The sequence below is a fragment of the Apaloderma vittatum genome, unplaced genomic scaffold (assembly GCF_000703405.1).
Source record: "Apaloderma vittatum isolate BGI_N311 unplaced genomic scaffold, ASM70340v1 scaffold28263, whole genome shotgun sequence".
In the NCBI taxonomy this organism is placed as follows: Eukaryota; Metazoa; Chordata; class Aves; order Trogoniformes; family Trogonidae; genus Apaloderma; species Apaloderma vittatum.
In genome coordinates this window covers 43176-57758 of record NW_009709089.1, presented here as the reverse complement: position 1 = coordinate 57758, position 14583 = coordinate 43176, and the positions used below count along the sequence as shown (strand labels likewise).

The window sequence follows — 14583 nt, the reverse complement described above, 5'->3', positions numbered from 1 at the left end:
TTAGCTATTCATTAAGCAATTAGCTTCTTAAGTTTGATTACAACAGGAACAGGTTCTTCACTGGGAAAGGTAGGCAGAATTAGATGTGTGTCACCTCTCTGTGTTGTTTGCGTTGACAGGTGAATAAACTGGGTAAGTTTTTACTTGCTGACACTTCAGCAGGGATTGAGGGTGAATAGGAATTCTTGTCTTGTCTGATGATTTTCTTTGCTACTAGTGAAACTTTGTTTTAAAATTTCTCAATTAACACTTTTATTGGCTTTTTTTCTTTCAATTAAGCTGATTCAACGGGTACTCACTCTCTGTACACAACATACAAGGACTATGAAATCATGTTCCACGTTTCCACTATGTTGCCATATACGCCAAACAACAAGCAACAGGTAAGAAGGACCGTGCCTGTTTAAAATTAATTTTTCCTCCATCTCAAAATTAGCTCAACTATTGAATATTTGTGACAACATTCCTTTGTTACTAAGAAACAGAAGTAAACCCGGCCACCTCTGTGTCAGAAAGGCGAGCAAAGCAGATCATTGGAGGTACACCATAGGTAGATTCTTCTCCATGGGATGATTTTCTGTTTAATTACGTGTTATTTTCCGATCGCTTGATGTAAGTCTTACACAATAATGTCAGTAGCACATCCATGTTACATAAGTAGGAGTTCATATCTTATGTCAAAGGGACCATAATGTACTTGATACGATTTTCAACCTCCTGCTGTGACATCCATTGCACTTGAAGGCTTCCATTCAGCAAGCTGTAGTATGCACAGAATCAGAGGTGGCAAGTGGGCTGTCCAGCACACTGCATAAGAAAACATGAGACACAATCCACACAATCTTTTTTTTTTTGTCTTAATTTTTTTTTTTGCTATGCTGAAGAGCTGTGTAGCCTGACCTGCTTTTTTACTCTGACCTACCTAGTTTTGTTAAATACTAGGCCATCTTGTGTGTGCATTTTACTCTAGAAACAATGGTATTTTATGTTTCTGCAAATAAAACAGAAGTTCCTTTTAGCAGTAAAAAACCTCACAGTGTTCTTTTTAGTTTGCTTTTGGACACTAGATACTATACTACTTCGTAGGTTACCTTTCTCTTCTACTGTAGTCTTGGATTTACTGAAAAAAGCCTATAGGAAAATTGTTAAAGCTTATCTTAAGAAGAATGTCAACTATTGGCAGCTTGAAATGGAACTTACTTCTGGCTTCTAAAAATGTGTTGAAGTGGAGAATATTTTCCAGCTTCCATGTGTCACTGATTACTCTTACACAAGCAGGTTTTGTTGTGTTGCTTAAAGTTTTCCATAACGAGATCTTCCTGTATGTATCATATGAAAATGCCCATGCCTGAAATTTATTTGATTAGTAACTGATATTCTGATACTTGTCATATAAATCCTCAGCTGTATCAGTTTGTAGATTGGAGTATCATTTGGAATTTAAAAAAATAATTAATAGTTATTTATAAAACCGAGAAGTGCCTAGTTGAAAATTTTGAAAAGACTGTATTTTAACCTGTACATCTCTTTTTTTATTTTTTTTATTATTATTTTTTGTGTTAAAGCTTCTGAGAAAACGACATATTGGAAATGATATTGTGACAATAGTTTTCCAGGAGCCTGGAGCACAACCCTTCAGCCCAAAGAACATTCGGTCCCACTTCCAGCACGTCTTTGTCATTGTACGAGTGCACGGTCCCTGCACTGACAGTGTCTGTTACAGGTACCTATCGCGGGTTTCACTGAAAACATGGAATCTGAGTGCCAAGGGAGGTGGCGTTCCTCTTTTAAATTCTCAGTAAGGAAGCATAATGAAAGATGTTGGGTCATGTGAATTCAGAACACTGCTTAAAAAGTAAACAGGCACACCAGTACGTAAAGGAAACACACCCAGTGAGGAAATTGATGTTGTCAATATGTGTGCGCACACACACAGAGATATCAAGTGTTTTGGATTGATTTTACAATTCCATTCTCGCTTCCTTTTCATTCTGTTTATTAAGAGTATGCCAGAAAAAATGATTCTTATTTGGATTGTTAATTTGGAAACTTTTTATTTGGATAATTTGGATGCCTGAGCTTATGTTCCATGTTTGAAATTAAGACAGTGAGAAAGTGTCACTAGCCTTTCAGAAAGAAGCTAAACTCACTGAAATATTTTGTCTGAAATATCTTAATTTCAATAAATACTTTCATTTTCAACAAAAACATTCCAGAGCATTATGCCACCAAAAAAGTAAAAAAAAAAACATGATGTGATCTTAAAGTCAATATGATTAAAACCTGGTAATTGATAGTAACCGATAAAAAAGACTTGCAAGCTGAGATTCCTATTTAGCATACATTTCTTTAACCAGATTGAAAGCATATAGAGATCATGGTTTTGAGTTATAAATCTTTCTGCAATCAATGAAACTTTTCGCCTTTATTACCTCAACTCAAGGTATTTTTATTTTTAAATATTGATTCATCTCATGAAACTTTTATAAAGCTTCATTATTTGAAAAGTGAAGTGTCAGACTAAGGGATTTAAAGTAGTTACCTTGAAATGAGGTGGCCTTAGAATTAGCTTGCCTTTACTGAAATACAGATGTTCACCAAAGTGTTTTGTTCAAGGCTGATTTAGAGGAAGAGCTTAGACGTAGTGTCAGAGATGGCGTTTTCATGGTTTTCAAGTAAGTCTAGTGAGGCTTAAAGGCTTTTCTCTCTCCAGAAGCTTTTGGTAAAGCTCACACATGATGTCTGGAACTGATAATGAACTTTGTACATGTCTTAAACTCTCTTGGAGCAGGCGTGTTCGTGTTGATAGTCATTTTAAGGCAGTTTATTGACAGATTCCACTAATGCATAATTTATGTGGGCATAGCTTGTTCTTAAGCTTTTAGACATGTGGTTTAGCTCTTATTCTGTGCAGACACTGATTTTGAAGGAAAGGGAAAATAGGAAATAGACCCGCAGTGGCTGCAGATGAGTTTTTCCATTTGAACTGGGTACTTGCAAACACATAGAAAAATCTTCTTTCGGTTATTATTTTAAATAATATGACTGCATACTTTCAGTTTCTTTTTTTTAAAAGTCATGGGAAAAATTTATATTTGTTATACTGCAGTAAATTTAAATATCTCAGCATACTGTTTCTGACCTTCAGACTTCCAAATCCCTTTCGTTTTTCAAGTGTTTGCAGCTACAAGGGCTGGAACCTTACTGATTACTGTTAGTGAATAAAAGTTGAGAATTCCACCTTTGGTGATGCAATAGGCTTAATTTTTAAGGGGAGGGGCAGCAGGTAGGAAAAATAATTGTGTTAGTGTCAGTGTTTACTTTGATACAGGAGACTGCTAGACCTTTCTTTGTTCTGTGTATTGCCTTTAAAATCCTTTCTTTTTTTTGTCATCTTGGTGCAAACACTTGGTTTAAATTTATAGAATTCCATTACGAAAAGTTTTTCTAGGAAACTTTTCAAAGTAAGTTTGACCTCTTTTTCATTGAATTATTTGGAACAGTTTCATAGATTCATAATTCCAGACAAAACAGGAAGCCATATAGCATAAAAATGTACTGGAATTTATATTAAAAACTACATAAAAGGAGTAAAATCAAGCGCTCTCTTGGCCAGCGATTTTCCCTCCCAACTAGCGTAAACATTTCAAAAGTCTGGCTTCTCTGTCGACATCGTTCACTTTTTGAAACTTCTCTAGCACATTTGAGATTAAATTCTTATCCATGAGAGTCACAGTATTGAAAATTTAATCAAACAAAAGTCACTGGTAGATTTTTGTCACATCCAGCGATTGTGTTTAACGTTTAGGCTTCTGTCTCTTAATGACAGACCCCTTAGGACCACTGAAGATGATCAAGAGTCAGATGGTTGCATTGCAGTCAGCCCCTGTTGCATACTTCTAGATATATTGGCACACGTTTGAAGGAAATGTCATGGTCAGCGGCATCTTTCGGTATCACTTGCCAGAAAATGTAAAGAAAAACAAACAAAAACCCCCTCACCTAAACCAAACATACCAAACACCCAACCACCCCAAACCAGAAGATATAGTTAAATGTTGGGTGACTTTGTTTTTGGTATTCGTGTATGTGTGCACGCACCCCTCCACCACCCCCTAAAGCTTTACTAGTATTTCTGCAATCTCAGTTATTGATTTTTTGGTAGGGATTTCTCTGGTTGTACTTGAAGATTAAACCTTATTGCAGCCTTCCAGTACTTAATGGGGGCCTGCAGGAGAGATGGGAAGGGACTCTTGCTCGAGGAGGGTAGTGGTAGGACGAGGAGTAATGGTTTCAGACTGAAAAGAGGATGGATTTAGATTAGATATTGGGAAGAAGTCTCTTCTTAGGACAGACTGCCAAGTGAATGATGCTGGACTGGAACAGCAAATCTTCAGTGATGTCAAACAGCTCTGATCCGCTCTGTATTAGAAGAGCCTTGACCAGGGAGAACAGCTCAGCTGGTCAGCGTTGCCTAAGAGAGTCTTACTGTCAGTGCATTGCTTGGTATGGAAAGGGAAAAGGAGGAGTAGGAAAAGAAAACATCTTATTTCTCCTATATATCTGCAAACTTCTAGGAAGTGTCTTATTGCTGGTATTTCTGCAATCTGCTTCTGTCACTAGCATGCAGTATCAGCTAGTGCAGTTTTCGATACATAAATCTAAAACATATTCAGCAGCCAAACTGACCTTCTGAGATTATTTTATTGTCCTTATCTTTTTAACGTGTCCATTTTATCTTTATTTCTAGGATTGATTCTATACTTTGCATTGCTTTCAGCTTTAGGTAGCTAAATTATAAGCTAACCTTTATAAATATTGTATGTTCGAAATCTTCTGGTTTTAGCAAAACCAAACAAAATTCACAACGTGTGTTAGTGATTGCTTTATCAAAAAAGCACAGTTTCGAACTTGAAGCTCTCTTTAAGCTGTGGTACTGAAGATTACTCAAAAAATAAGTGGCCTTCTGTTTATACAGTAAGGGGGACATAATCTCCACACTGGCAACATTAAAATATAAGTATAGGCATATTGCTGAAAAGAGGAGAGAAAAACTGAGGACTTAACAAATGAAGGAAGTGCATTTTCTATATTCAAAAAGCTGTAAAATTTTTATACAGTGGAACACTTGGCTTCTTCCTTATTCTTTTATTTCTTTTAGTGTTGCTGTGACAAGATCCAGAGACGTACCATCCTTTGGACCACCTATTCCGAAAGGTGTCACGTTTCCTAAGTCGAATGTGTTCAGGGACTTCTTACTGGCCAAAGTCATTAATGCAGAGAATGCTGCTCATAAATCCGAGAAGTTCCGTGCGATGGCCACCAGGACCCGACAAGAGTACTTGAAAGACTTGGCAGAGAAGAATGTCACCAACACTCCTATTGACCCTTCTGGCAAGTTCCCCTTCATCTCACTTGCTTCAAAAAAGAAAGAGAAGTCCAAGCCTTATCCAGGAGCAGAGATCTATAGTTCTGGTGCTATTGTGTGGAGTGTCCATGCAAAAGACTACAGCAAGGGTATGGAAATAGACTGTCTCCTGGGCATCTCTAACGAGTTCGTTGTCCTCATTGAACAGGACACCAAAAGCGTGGTGTTCAATTGCTCCTGTCGAGACGTGATAGGGTGGACTTCAACGGACACAAATATCAAAATATTCTATGAGAGGGGTGAATGCGTTTCTCTGGAGAGCTTCATCAGCAACATTGATGATATCAAAGAGATCGTCAAAAGGCTGGAGGTTAGAATGCGTTCTCTTGTCTGGTTCCCCTTCTTCGCTTTCACCTCCTGCCCCGCCGCCAAGTAGGGCTTCAGCTGAAGTAATGCTTGCGATCCCTAAAACTGTTTTAATTGTTTACCATGAAATCTGTAAGGACTTTCTTGCTTTTATTTCTCAAAATCCAATATTGCTTTCTGTTCTATCAGGTATCAGCCAACCTCAGCTGGTTGTGTGTGTTGTCAAAAATGTCTCAATATATTTAAAAATAAAAAAGAGCAAGGCCTTCAGATTCATGAATTGCTCCCACACAATAAATACAGCAGTGTCATTTCTTTTCCTTGTTATCCCTCACTTTCTCTATTTTATAGGCTTGTTGTATCTTGTTTCAAACGAAACTGTAATATCTTTGAGACTAACTCATTATATTGCCAGCAGCGTGCAGTCCCAATCCCTGTTGCAGCATTCAGATATTCTCCGAATGTATGCGACAAACTAAAAAATGTGACGAATTGTGGAGTCTGTCTACAAAACGTCTGTCCACGCTCATCTTTCTTCCAATTAAGTTACAACAGAGTGTGGTGTGTTTCATGGTCTTCCCTGTAATTTCACAACTGTGATTGTATAATGGCCAGGAGAAAGGGAAAATCATGCCCTGTTAAATTGCTCCTGAATGGTATTCATGCTCATGGTACAGAAAAGAGTTGGAAAAGACCCCAGTTTACTCAGCTTAGTAGCTGTGTGCCACCACATTCTGACTGAAAGTAATCTTGCAGCTTACTGGAACAGCTAGAAACATAGAAGAATTGTTTGACTACTAAAGCATAAAAAATAGAGGTGCTTCTGTAACTCCATGTTTATTTCTGATGTGTGCTGCCATGTTTCTTGTGAAAATCCTGTGGTTTCAGTAAAAATTTCAAGGCAGAGCTAGGGTGAGCAGACCCTAGTGAAAATACTAGTTTGATTGACAAGACTGTGAGAAACATTCCTTGATTGTGTCCCACTGTTGTCTTGGGAGTCCTCAAACAGCTCTTAGCACTGAAGGTCCTTCCGTGCATTAAATTTAGTTTCAGTGAAATTTTGTGTCTTCGTTTCAATTTGCAGCTTGTGACTAAGGGCTGTGAAACAGTGGAGATGACTCTGCGCAGGAATGGTCTGGGCCAGCTTGGTTTCCATGTGAACTACGAAGGCATAGTGGCAGATGTGGAGCCCTACGGCTACGCCTGGCAGGCGGGTCTGCGGCAGGGCAGCCGGCTCGTGGAGATCTGCAAGGTGGCCGTGGCCACCCTGAGCCACGAGCAAATGATTGACCTTCTCAGAACTTCGGTAACGGTGAAGGTCGTCATCGTCCCGCCATACGAGGACTGCACGCCACGCAGGTATCATGTAATTAGCTACGTCTGCTCGGGAATGTTATCTTGATTGGGAGGGTCGGGGAGAAGGGAATGCCAAAGAATAAGTGTTGACCTCCAGAACCCGTGGTATAGTTGTAATAGAGCATCCGGTATCATAAAGGTGAAAAAGAAGAGCAGGAAAAACTGCCCATATTCAGCCTGCAGGAGCCACAAAATATTAATTGAATACCACATTTTAATAAAATGGGTGAAGAACCTCAGGTATCCTTGAAATTCTGCAGAATGTAATGTGGAAATCAAGCAACGTTGTTGTTGACGGTTGTGTTTACGAAGCATCAAAACTGATTGCACGTTTCCCTCCCTGCTTGCCCGTTCGTTGGTATTTTGCAGTGTCTGTGGATGTAATTCTTGAAACCTATGAGTAGACTTATGTTCTTCGTTCACAAATCAGTAAGGCTGTAAATGATAAGAGTTTATCAAAGGTATGAATCTGGCCAGAGAAATAGCTTGCAAATTGTACTTCTTTACTCAGTAGTAGATCTTGCTGCATCTCTCTCACTTCCAATCTGTGTTATGCCTGAGGCTTGTGTCAACTGTATTATTACTTTTATAGCTTTAAAATGTTGCTTGATCAGAAATAAGCAGTAATATGTGCTTTTTTTCTAAATTGGACTTTAAGTTCCTCTATTTTTCCTGAACTCACACTAAAGCTTTTCGTAATTTTTACTGCTCCCATCTGAACTCTCTGTGGTTTTCTGTAGCATTCAGCCACATCACTAAATCTGATTCCCGTGTTCCTGACATCTTGTATTAATATCTTGCAAATGTTTTCTGATTAAAATGGAATGATCTTTAGTAGACTAAATCTGCCTGCAGGCTAGCTCAAGGTTTATGCTAGATTTATCAAGGAGAAGCAAGTACAGTTACCAAAGTTCAGTGTGTTCTTTGCGGTGAGAGAGCGTTTTGCATGGCTGTTTTCTATTCAGACAGTATCTTTGTAGGGGTGGATGCTGAATCTTTGTATACTTCAGCTTGGGGCTGAACTTAAATGCATATTTATTGCATTGGTAGGAAATGGCATGAGCAAAGACCTCGTGCTTGCAGAGAAGAATCCATATTTGTTTTTACTGTGAGCCATATTAACTCATTTTGTAACTGGTAGCGAAACCAGGAGCAGTGTGAAAAGGAGTTTTATTCGTCCTTTAGTTGTCAGTGGGAAATTGAATACATGTCAAGGATTAAAATGAGCGGTGGCGTAAGGTCACCCGTGAGGTATTTGGAAAGCTTTTGTGCAGTATTTAGCAGCCCGAGCAAATGGAAAGTTCAGCTGCAATCATGGCAAAAGGATTAGAGCAGAAAAATCTGCGTGGAAAGCACAGATCCTATTATTCCTGAACTAAATTAAGTACAACCAAAAGCAGGCTTAGCTTTAATGTATCCAAACCTATAGCAGAAAGAGAAATTACTGCACTTTCTGAAATACTGCACTCTGCATCATTGACTTTTGTTGTTGTCTTGTAGTGAGCAAATGATCATGGTGGATTATTGCCGAGTTATAAAATTTCTTAAAGCAGCTCTTGCTGCTGTATCCAAAATCATTAAGGTTCAGGAACTGTGTCTTGAATTTATAGCCACTCTACATATATTACTAGATACTTAAGTCTTTGCACAAAGCAATTTCTCTTTTGGCGGTCAGTTTCCAAAATTGGAGTCCTTTCGTCACATCCTCTGGAGGTCGTTTAGTATTTTCTACTACACTAACTTCTACAGCCTGTAACTGAAATGGTGATCAGTTCTGCTTGATGTAGTACATTCGTATGAGAAGCATTCCCTGTCCTGCTAAACTGATTGGCATGAAGTTAGAGGAAGAGCAGGTAATTTGACTTAGCAGGCACATGTACAAGGTCAGTAGCAGAGACAAAACTACATCGGAACGCCCCGATTCACAATCGAGCCCTACACAGAGGCTGGCCGTATCTCTCCTAAGAGTGGTGGCTAAAGCATTGCCTTTGAATTCATTTAGCAGACTGGTGGCTGCCCTTGAAGTTAAGGACACCACAGCAAGAGGAAATTGTGATCTTACTTCTTAGACTGTGTGGCTATGTCTGAGGGGAAAAAAACCCAAATAAGTCTCTCCAGATCATCCTCGTTTCTTGTGCAGTGATTCACATCCCAGAGTGGCCTGGGAGCACACAGGCTTTCCCTTTCAGGTGAAACTGGACTTGCGTGTGCTTCAGAAGCCCGTCTCATGCCTTCCAACTGCTAATTTGCGGTCCAAGACTGGAGAGCAGGCCAAAGTAAACCCACAAAGTGTGTATATTGTGGACAGCAAGACCTCAGCACCCACTGTTTCACCTGGTCTCCTCCTGTGAGACTGCACAGCCTGCTGATGGCAGCATAGTCGGATCCCAGGCTATCTATTTTGGTTTATATTTTAACTGGGAAGAGATACTGGTATTTCTCAGCATTAGTGGTGTAATCACTTAAGAGGAAGAGCTAGAAGGAGAAAATCTTGCACTAATTGTTTTTCCTTCCTGTTAAATAATGATGTGTGTAGGTAAACAAAGTAATGACAATTTAAAAAATCGCTTAAATGGAGGCATATGCTTTAGTCAAGAGAAATACCGAAATTACCATCACAGGAGCTGAGGGTCACATCTGCTTTCCAAATCTCTCGTTTTAAATCTATGCAGGAGTTTGCCCTGCATCTTATGTGGACTGCATTAGCTTATGTCCTGTTCTGTTCCATCTTTTCTGCTGTACGGTCCCTGCACAGCCTCAGGAAGCAGTGGGCATCTTTTGGGCTTGGCACCTGCAATTTTTAGCAAGTGTTTTCCTTTTGTAATGTGCAGATTTATCAGTGGAGACACTCCAAAGCCAAAGATGTTTGAAAATTAAGTGTAATGCGGTATTTTGTGGGAGTCTTACTTTTTTGTGAATGCTTCTGCATCAGTAAGATTTATCTCAAGAAGAACAAAGGTTCAAGTCTTACGTGTCTGGGTACAGGTAAGTTCTAAAACCTGTGACTTTTTTACGTTAGGAAGGAGAAGTACCCTTACGGCAGATTTTTTATCGTTTCTAACCCAGTAATCAGATGAAGAGTATCAAAATTTCTCAAGTATATATTTTTATAAAGAAAAATTTTGCATTTGCTGTTTCATAGAATTGATTCAGCTTCTGTGTCCAGATTTGTATCCTTGTGAGCAGGATATATTTATTTTATTTTTTATAGCAACTTCAATTTCTTCATTTCCAGGAGTTCTTCCGAAAACTACCGCATGCCAGTGATGGAATACAAAGTGAACGAAGGAATGTCGTATGAATTCAAGTTTCCCTTCAGAAATAATAACAAATGGCAGCGAAATGCAAGCAAAGGCCAGGGACCTCACGTGGCTCAGGTACCATCCCAGATACAAAGTCCGGTGCCGTCTAGGATCGGCTCTGGGAAAGGAGAAGGAAAGATGGGACCCCCGGAACGAGCAGCCAACATCCCCCGCAGCATCTCCAGCGACGGGCGCCCGTTGGAGAGCCGGAGGTATGTGTGTCCTTCACAAACGGCTTTTTATTGCTGCTCAGAATCTTACCTGGAAAAAACACAGTAGACTTATCTAAGACCGCTTTTAATCTCAGTTTTAATTAGACGAAAGGCAGAAGAAACGTGAGCAAAATGTTAGCCAAAAGGAAATACTTTTCCTAGCATGATGAACCACAAAATGAAATGTTACGGGACTCTCAGGCTCTATTGGATGGTGCTCTAGAACTGCTGTGTTGCTATTTAAGTTTTAAATGAGTTACCGACAAAGTTTTAGATCTATGGGTTCCTGAACTTCAGCATCAAATCAAAGTTTTAACTTTTTCTATAGACTTGGTAGAGTTGCCTAAAGTTCCCGAGGCAGAAATAGCATCTAAGAGGGTGTTTAGCAAGAGAATTCTAACCAGAGAGCAAATTCATCTGATTGGGGAGTTTTCAAACTTGTAGGCTAGAGAAGAGATTGCTTTAAGTTTGCATTTCTCCACAGTGGTTTGGGGCTTGTTTTTGTTTTGTTTTGTTTGTTTTAAACAAGGAAGTGATTATTATTGAGATAAAGGTATCAGGCACATCCTGTCACAGTATTTTCATTTTTTAATGGAAAAAGATGTATTTGATAGTATTCAAATGAACTGTCATTGTTTTGATTATCTGTACGAATCTGTCACTGTCTGCTATTACAAAGAGATCTGTTGAGGGAAACAAGCTTGTAGCTTGTATTTCTTATTTTGGACAATTCCATGGGGGAAAAAAAAGAACTGTAGACAGATTCTGATTGTGCTTTATGTTGCTGAAAAACATAAAGCAGTGGAAATTAGATGCATATTGTAGAAAATTTAAAGAGCGTTCTAATGAATTAACTGAAAGCTTTTTCCACATTATGAAAAACTGGGGAGTAAAAATCAAAGTGACAAAAGCTACAGCCAAGACCAAGAAACTGCAGTGGTGAAATTGAAACTTCTGTGTAGGACACCTTAAGGAATTAACATAGTTGATGAGGACTTCATTTTCTTTCTTTTTCATTAGAAACTATTGTATTTCTGCAGTCATAATGACAAGAGAGTGCCCCCCAGTTGTAGCTTGATGTGCGTTTAGTCGGTGTACACTTAACGCTACTATCGGTCTAAATTGCAAGAGAAAATTTGTCACACTGAAAGCATCAATAATTTCACAGCCAGCCATATAAGGTTGTCTCTGGAAAAGGTTGCAGAAGCCAGTGAGATACTGGACTTAGCTCTCTAACGAACATAAAAATTGCTTAGACGAACATAAAAATTGCGTGGCTCAGGCTCTAACAGGCAGATACAGCCTGAAGACAGGCAGAGGCTGAATTTGAAGGAATAGGAGTTGGGACCTTGGTTGTTTTTGCTCCTTCCAGTGCTGTAGGATCTCACCCTGTGATTTATGGAGAGTGTAGCAATACCTGGGCAAAGTTCTAAGGCAGTGACAGAAGATCAGGTTCAGCTGAGCTGCTGTTTTTTTCAGATGCTTCCATCTCTCCGTGGCAGTAACCAAAGAATTTTGTCTCGAACGGGCTGCTCCACAGCTCGTGCCGAGGAGAGCGAGTCTTTGGCTGCACCGAGAGACGAGGTGTTAGTAGCTGTGTTTTTCTTGTGCATAAAATCCTGTGTGGGCAGCATCGCACACTTAAAGCATCCAAGATTGATCCAGTCACTGGATGCTTCTAGATGGGTGGGTTATGGCCTGACACATGTTTGCAAGGTGAAAATTATGTTTCCATATACTCAGTGTTTGTTTTTGAAAAGTGAAACTTTGACTTTCCATTTCCTTTGCTTTCAAACCATGTAGCTGGAGTTTTTCTCCTCTAGACATTCTTTTAGGTATTTTTTTAGTTATTATTCAGAAAGGGTTCTATTGGATCTTTTAATCCTCTATGTTATCAAAGTAACTTTTAAGTTTGGCTGGGAATTGTTTTGGACGCCTGAAAAATGTCTTCTCTCTTATCTTTCTGGTCTACTAAACATATTGGTCTTGGCTGGATCCACTTTAAATGTAACAGCAGCTGCATAAGGTTAACATGTTTCCAGTTAAAGAAAAATACATATTTTTGTTATTTTAAAGGAATACCAAAGGAAGAAAAAAGCAGTAGTTTACCCTGACTCTCATTTTTGTCCTCTCTGCGTGGTAAAAGAAAGCGTTGCTCTTGGAGAACGTATCATGCTTCTATTCCTATTGTGTAAAATCTCTAAAATCAACAATGATGAGATGATTCATAGCCCCTAACTCCTGTCTCATTTAATTTTTCGTCACTAACTTTCATACTTTCTGTAGCATGAAGATCTCTCAGGAGCTGCTGGGATCTGTGCGGGTGGCTGGCACGGGGAGCAGTGATTGAGCCTCTCTGCCACATTCTGCTCCCTACAGTTTGTTCTTTGCTCGACCACTGGTTGGAGATTGGGAGGACCCAAGGGGTAATCTGGGTCATACAGGTACTGGGATCGATACTTGGTGGTCCCTGTGATCCAAAAAGAGCCCCTCTAATTAACGTGGTTATAAATATGGCCCCGCCATATACAAGATGGATACCTCAGTCGCTCACTCTCTGCAGAATTTATATTCTATAGAGCTATTTTAAAGGGTTTTAGAAAAAAACACTTGTCATTATGGCTCGTTAGCCAAGCAGTACACATACCTGAGATTTCCTTACTACTGTTAGAGCTTCATTTTCAAAAACAAGGTCCTGCTTAAGTGTCAGTGAAGCTGGAAACTTACCTGTGAAGATCAGCATCAGTAAGTAATGTCAGTACTAAATTGTAGCTGTACCCTCAATTTTAATCTTAGGTTGTGGTTGAGATCACTCAAGCAGTTCAGCCTTGCTGATGTTTGAGTGGTCTTAATACTTGGTTGCTTTGAGGCCGGAGCTCTGCCTTTTGATGTCATGATCTTCATTTATCTTAAAGATTTTTACCAGCCAAAATGATTCTATGATTCGGTTGAGCCAGGCACAGCGACAGTGGTGGCAGATCTCATCTGCTGCCAAGAAGTAGCGATCTGTGGTTTGTGATCTGTGTTTCAAGGCAGCTGCGAAACCCGCGGTGAGTTGATCCGTGGCTCTTGGAGCTCTGAGTGGGAGCTGGTTTTTCGAACTGGTGCTGGTAGCAGTCGCCCAGGCCCACGGAAGGTGGGACTTCAAAGAATGAAACAGGGACATCGTAATATTTCCAACGCGTCAGACCTGATGCAGCACTCGTTTTTAATGGGCACATATCAGGAGTAAATCCATTACTTATATTAAGTAGTTAGGAAAAAAATATTTGAGGGATTTAATTCAAGCAAAAACAGCTTAACAGACAGATGTTATTCCTCTTTAAGTACAAAACACTCTCAGAGTATGGTGTAACTCTTTCCTTAATTACCTGCATTTGAGTGATGACCACTTTATAGAGCTAGATTCTCTAAATATGCGTACTGAGTGAAATTTTTTTTTTACCCTTGTAAATATTTTCATTATAGCCCATTTCTCTAAGTTAAAAATAAACAAAAGCTGCATTACTGTTCCTGAGATTGGGAAGATTTCACTTCATTTGCATAAAAGCATCTTCATTCTGAGAAGACAGGCAAGTGCCCAGGCTTGTGCCGAAGCAGCAGAGTACTTAAATTTGCCTTTATTGGATTGTCTTCATGTATCCAACTCATTATCTTACACTTAAGTTCTCCCTGTTCCTCAGAGTATCCTGGGTCCTTGAATGCATTTGTAATGGATGCATGTATTTGCAGGCAGGAAAAAAAAAACCAGAAACTTTATAAATGTTAAAATTAAATTCTGATGTTACTGCAACATTAAGTCTGAGAAATCTAATAATACAAATGCAATAAATTCCAAGTTCGAGCTTCTTTCACAATGTTAATTAGTCCACACGGGATGCTATATAGCTTATAACCTAGAATAAATATCAGAGTGATACATTAAGGAAAACAATAAACCACATATATGTGAAGTATGTCAGAGCTAATGTTATTGGAG

The 14583-nt window shown here is 39.3% G+C and overlaps 1 protein-coding gene across 1 annotated transcript in view; it reads left to right on the top strand.

Moving 5' to 3' along the window:
• Positions 1 to 119: 119 nt before the first annotated feature.
• SIPA1L1 (signal-induced proliferation-associated 1 like 1) overlaps positions 120 to 14583 on the top strand; it is a gene marked incomplete at its 5' end in the record, with an annotated part of 47793 nt that continues 33329 nt past the window's right edge. The window contains 6 exons of the mRNA XM_009866803.1: positions 120 to 132; positions 280 to 383; positions 1566 to 1723; positions 5162 to 5738; positions 6819 to 7093; positions 10326 to 10604. Of these exons, the coding sequence (XP_009865105.1) occupies positions 120 to 132; positions 280 to 383; positions 1566 to 1723; positions 5162 to 5738; positions 6819 to 7093; positions 10326 to 10604 (1406 nt within the window). The remainder of the gene's footprint in view (positions 133 to 279; positions 384 to 1565; positions 1724 to 5161; positions 5739 to 6818; positions 7094 to 10325; positions 10605 to 14583) is intronic.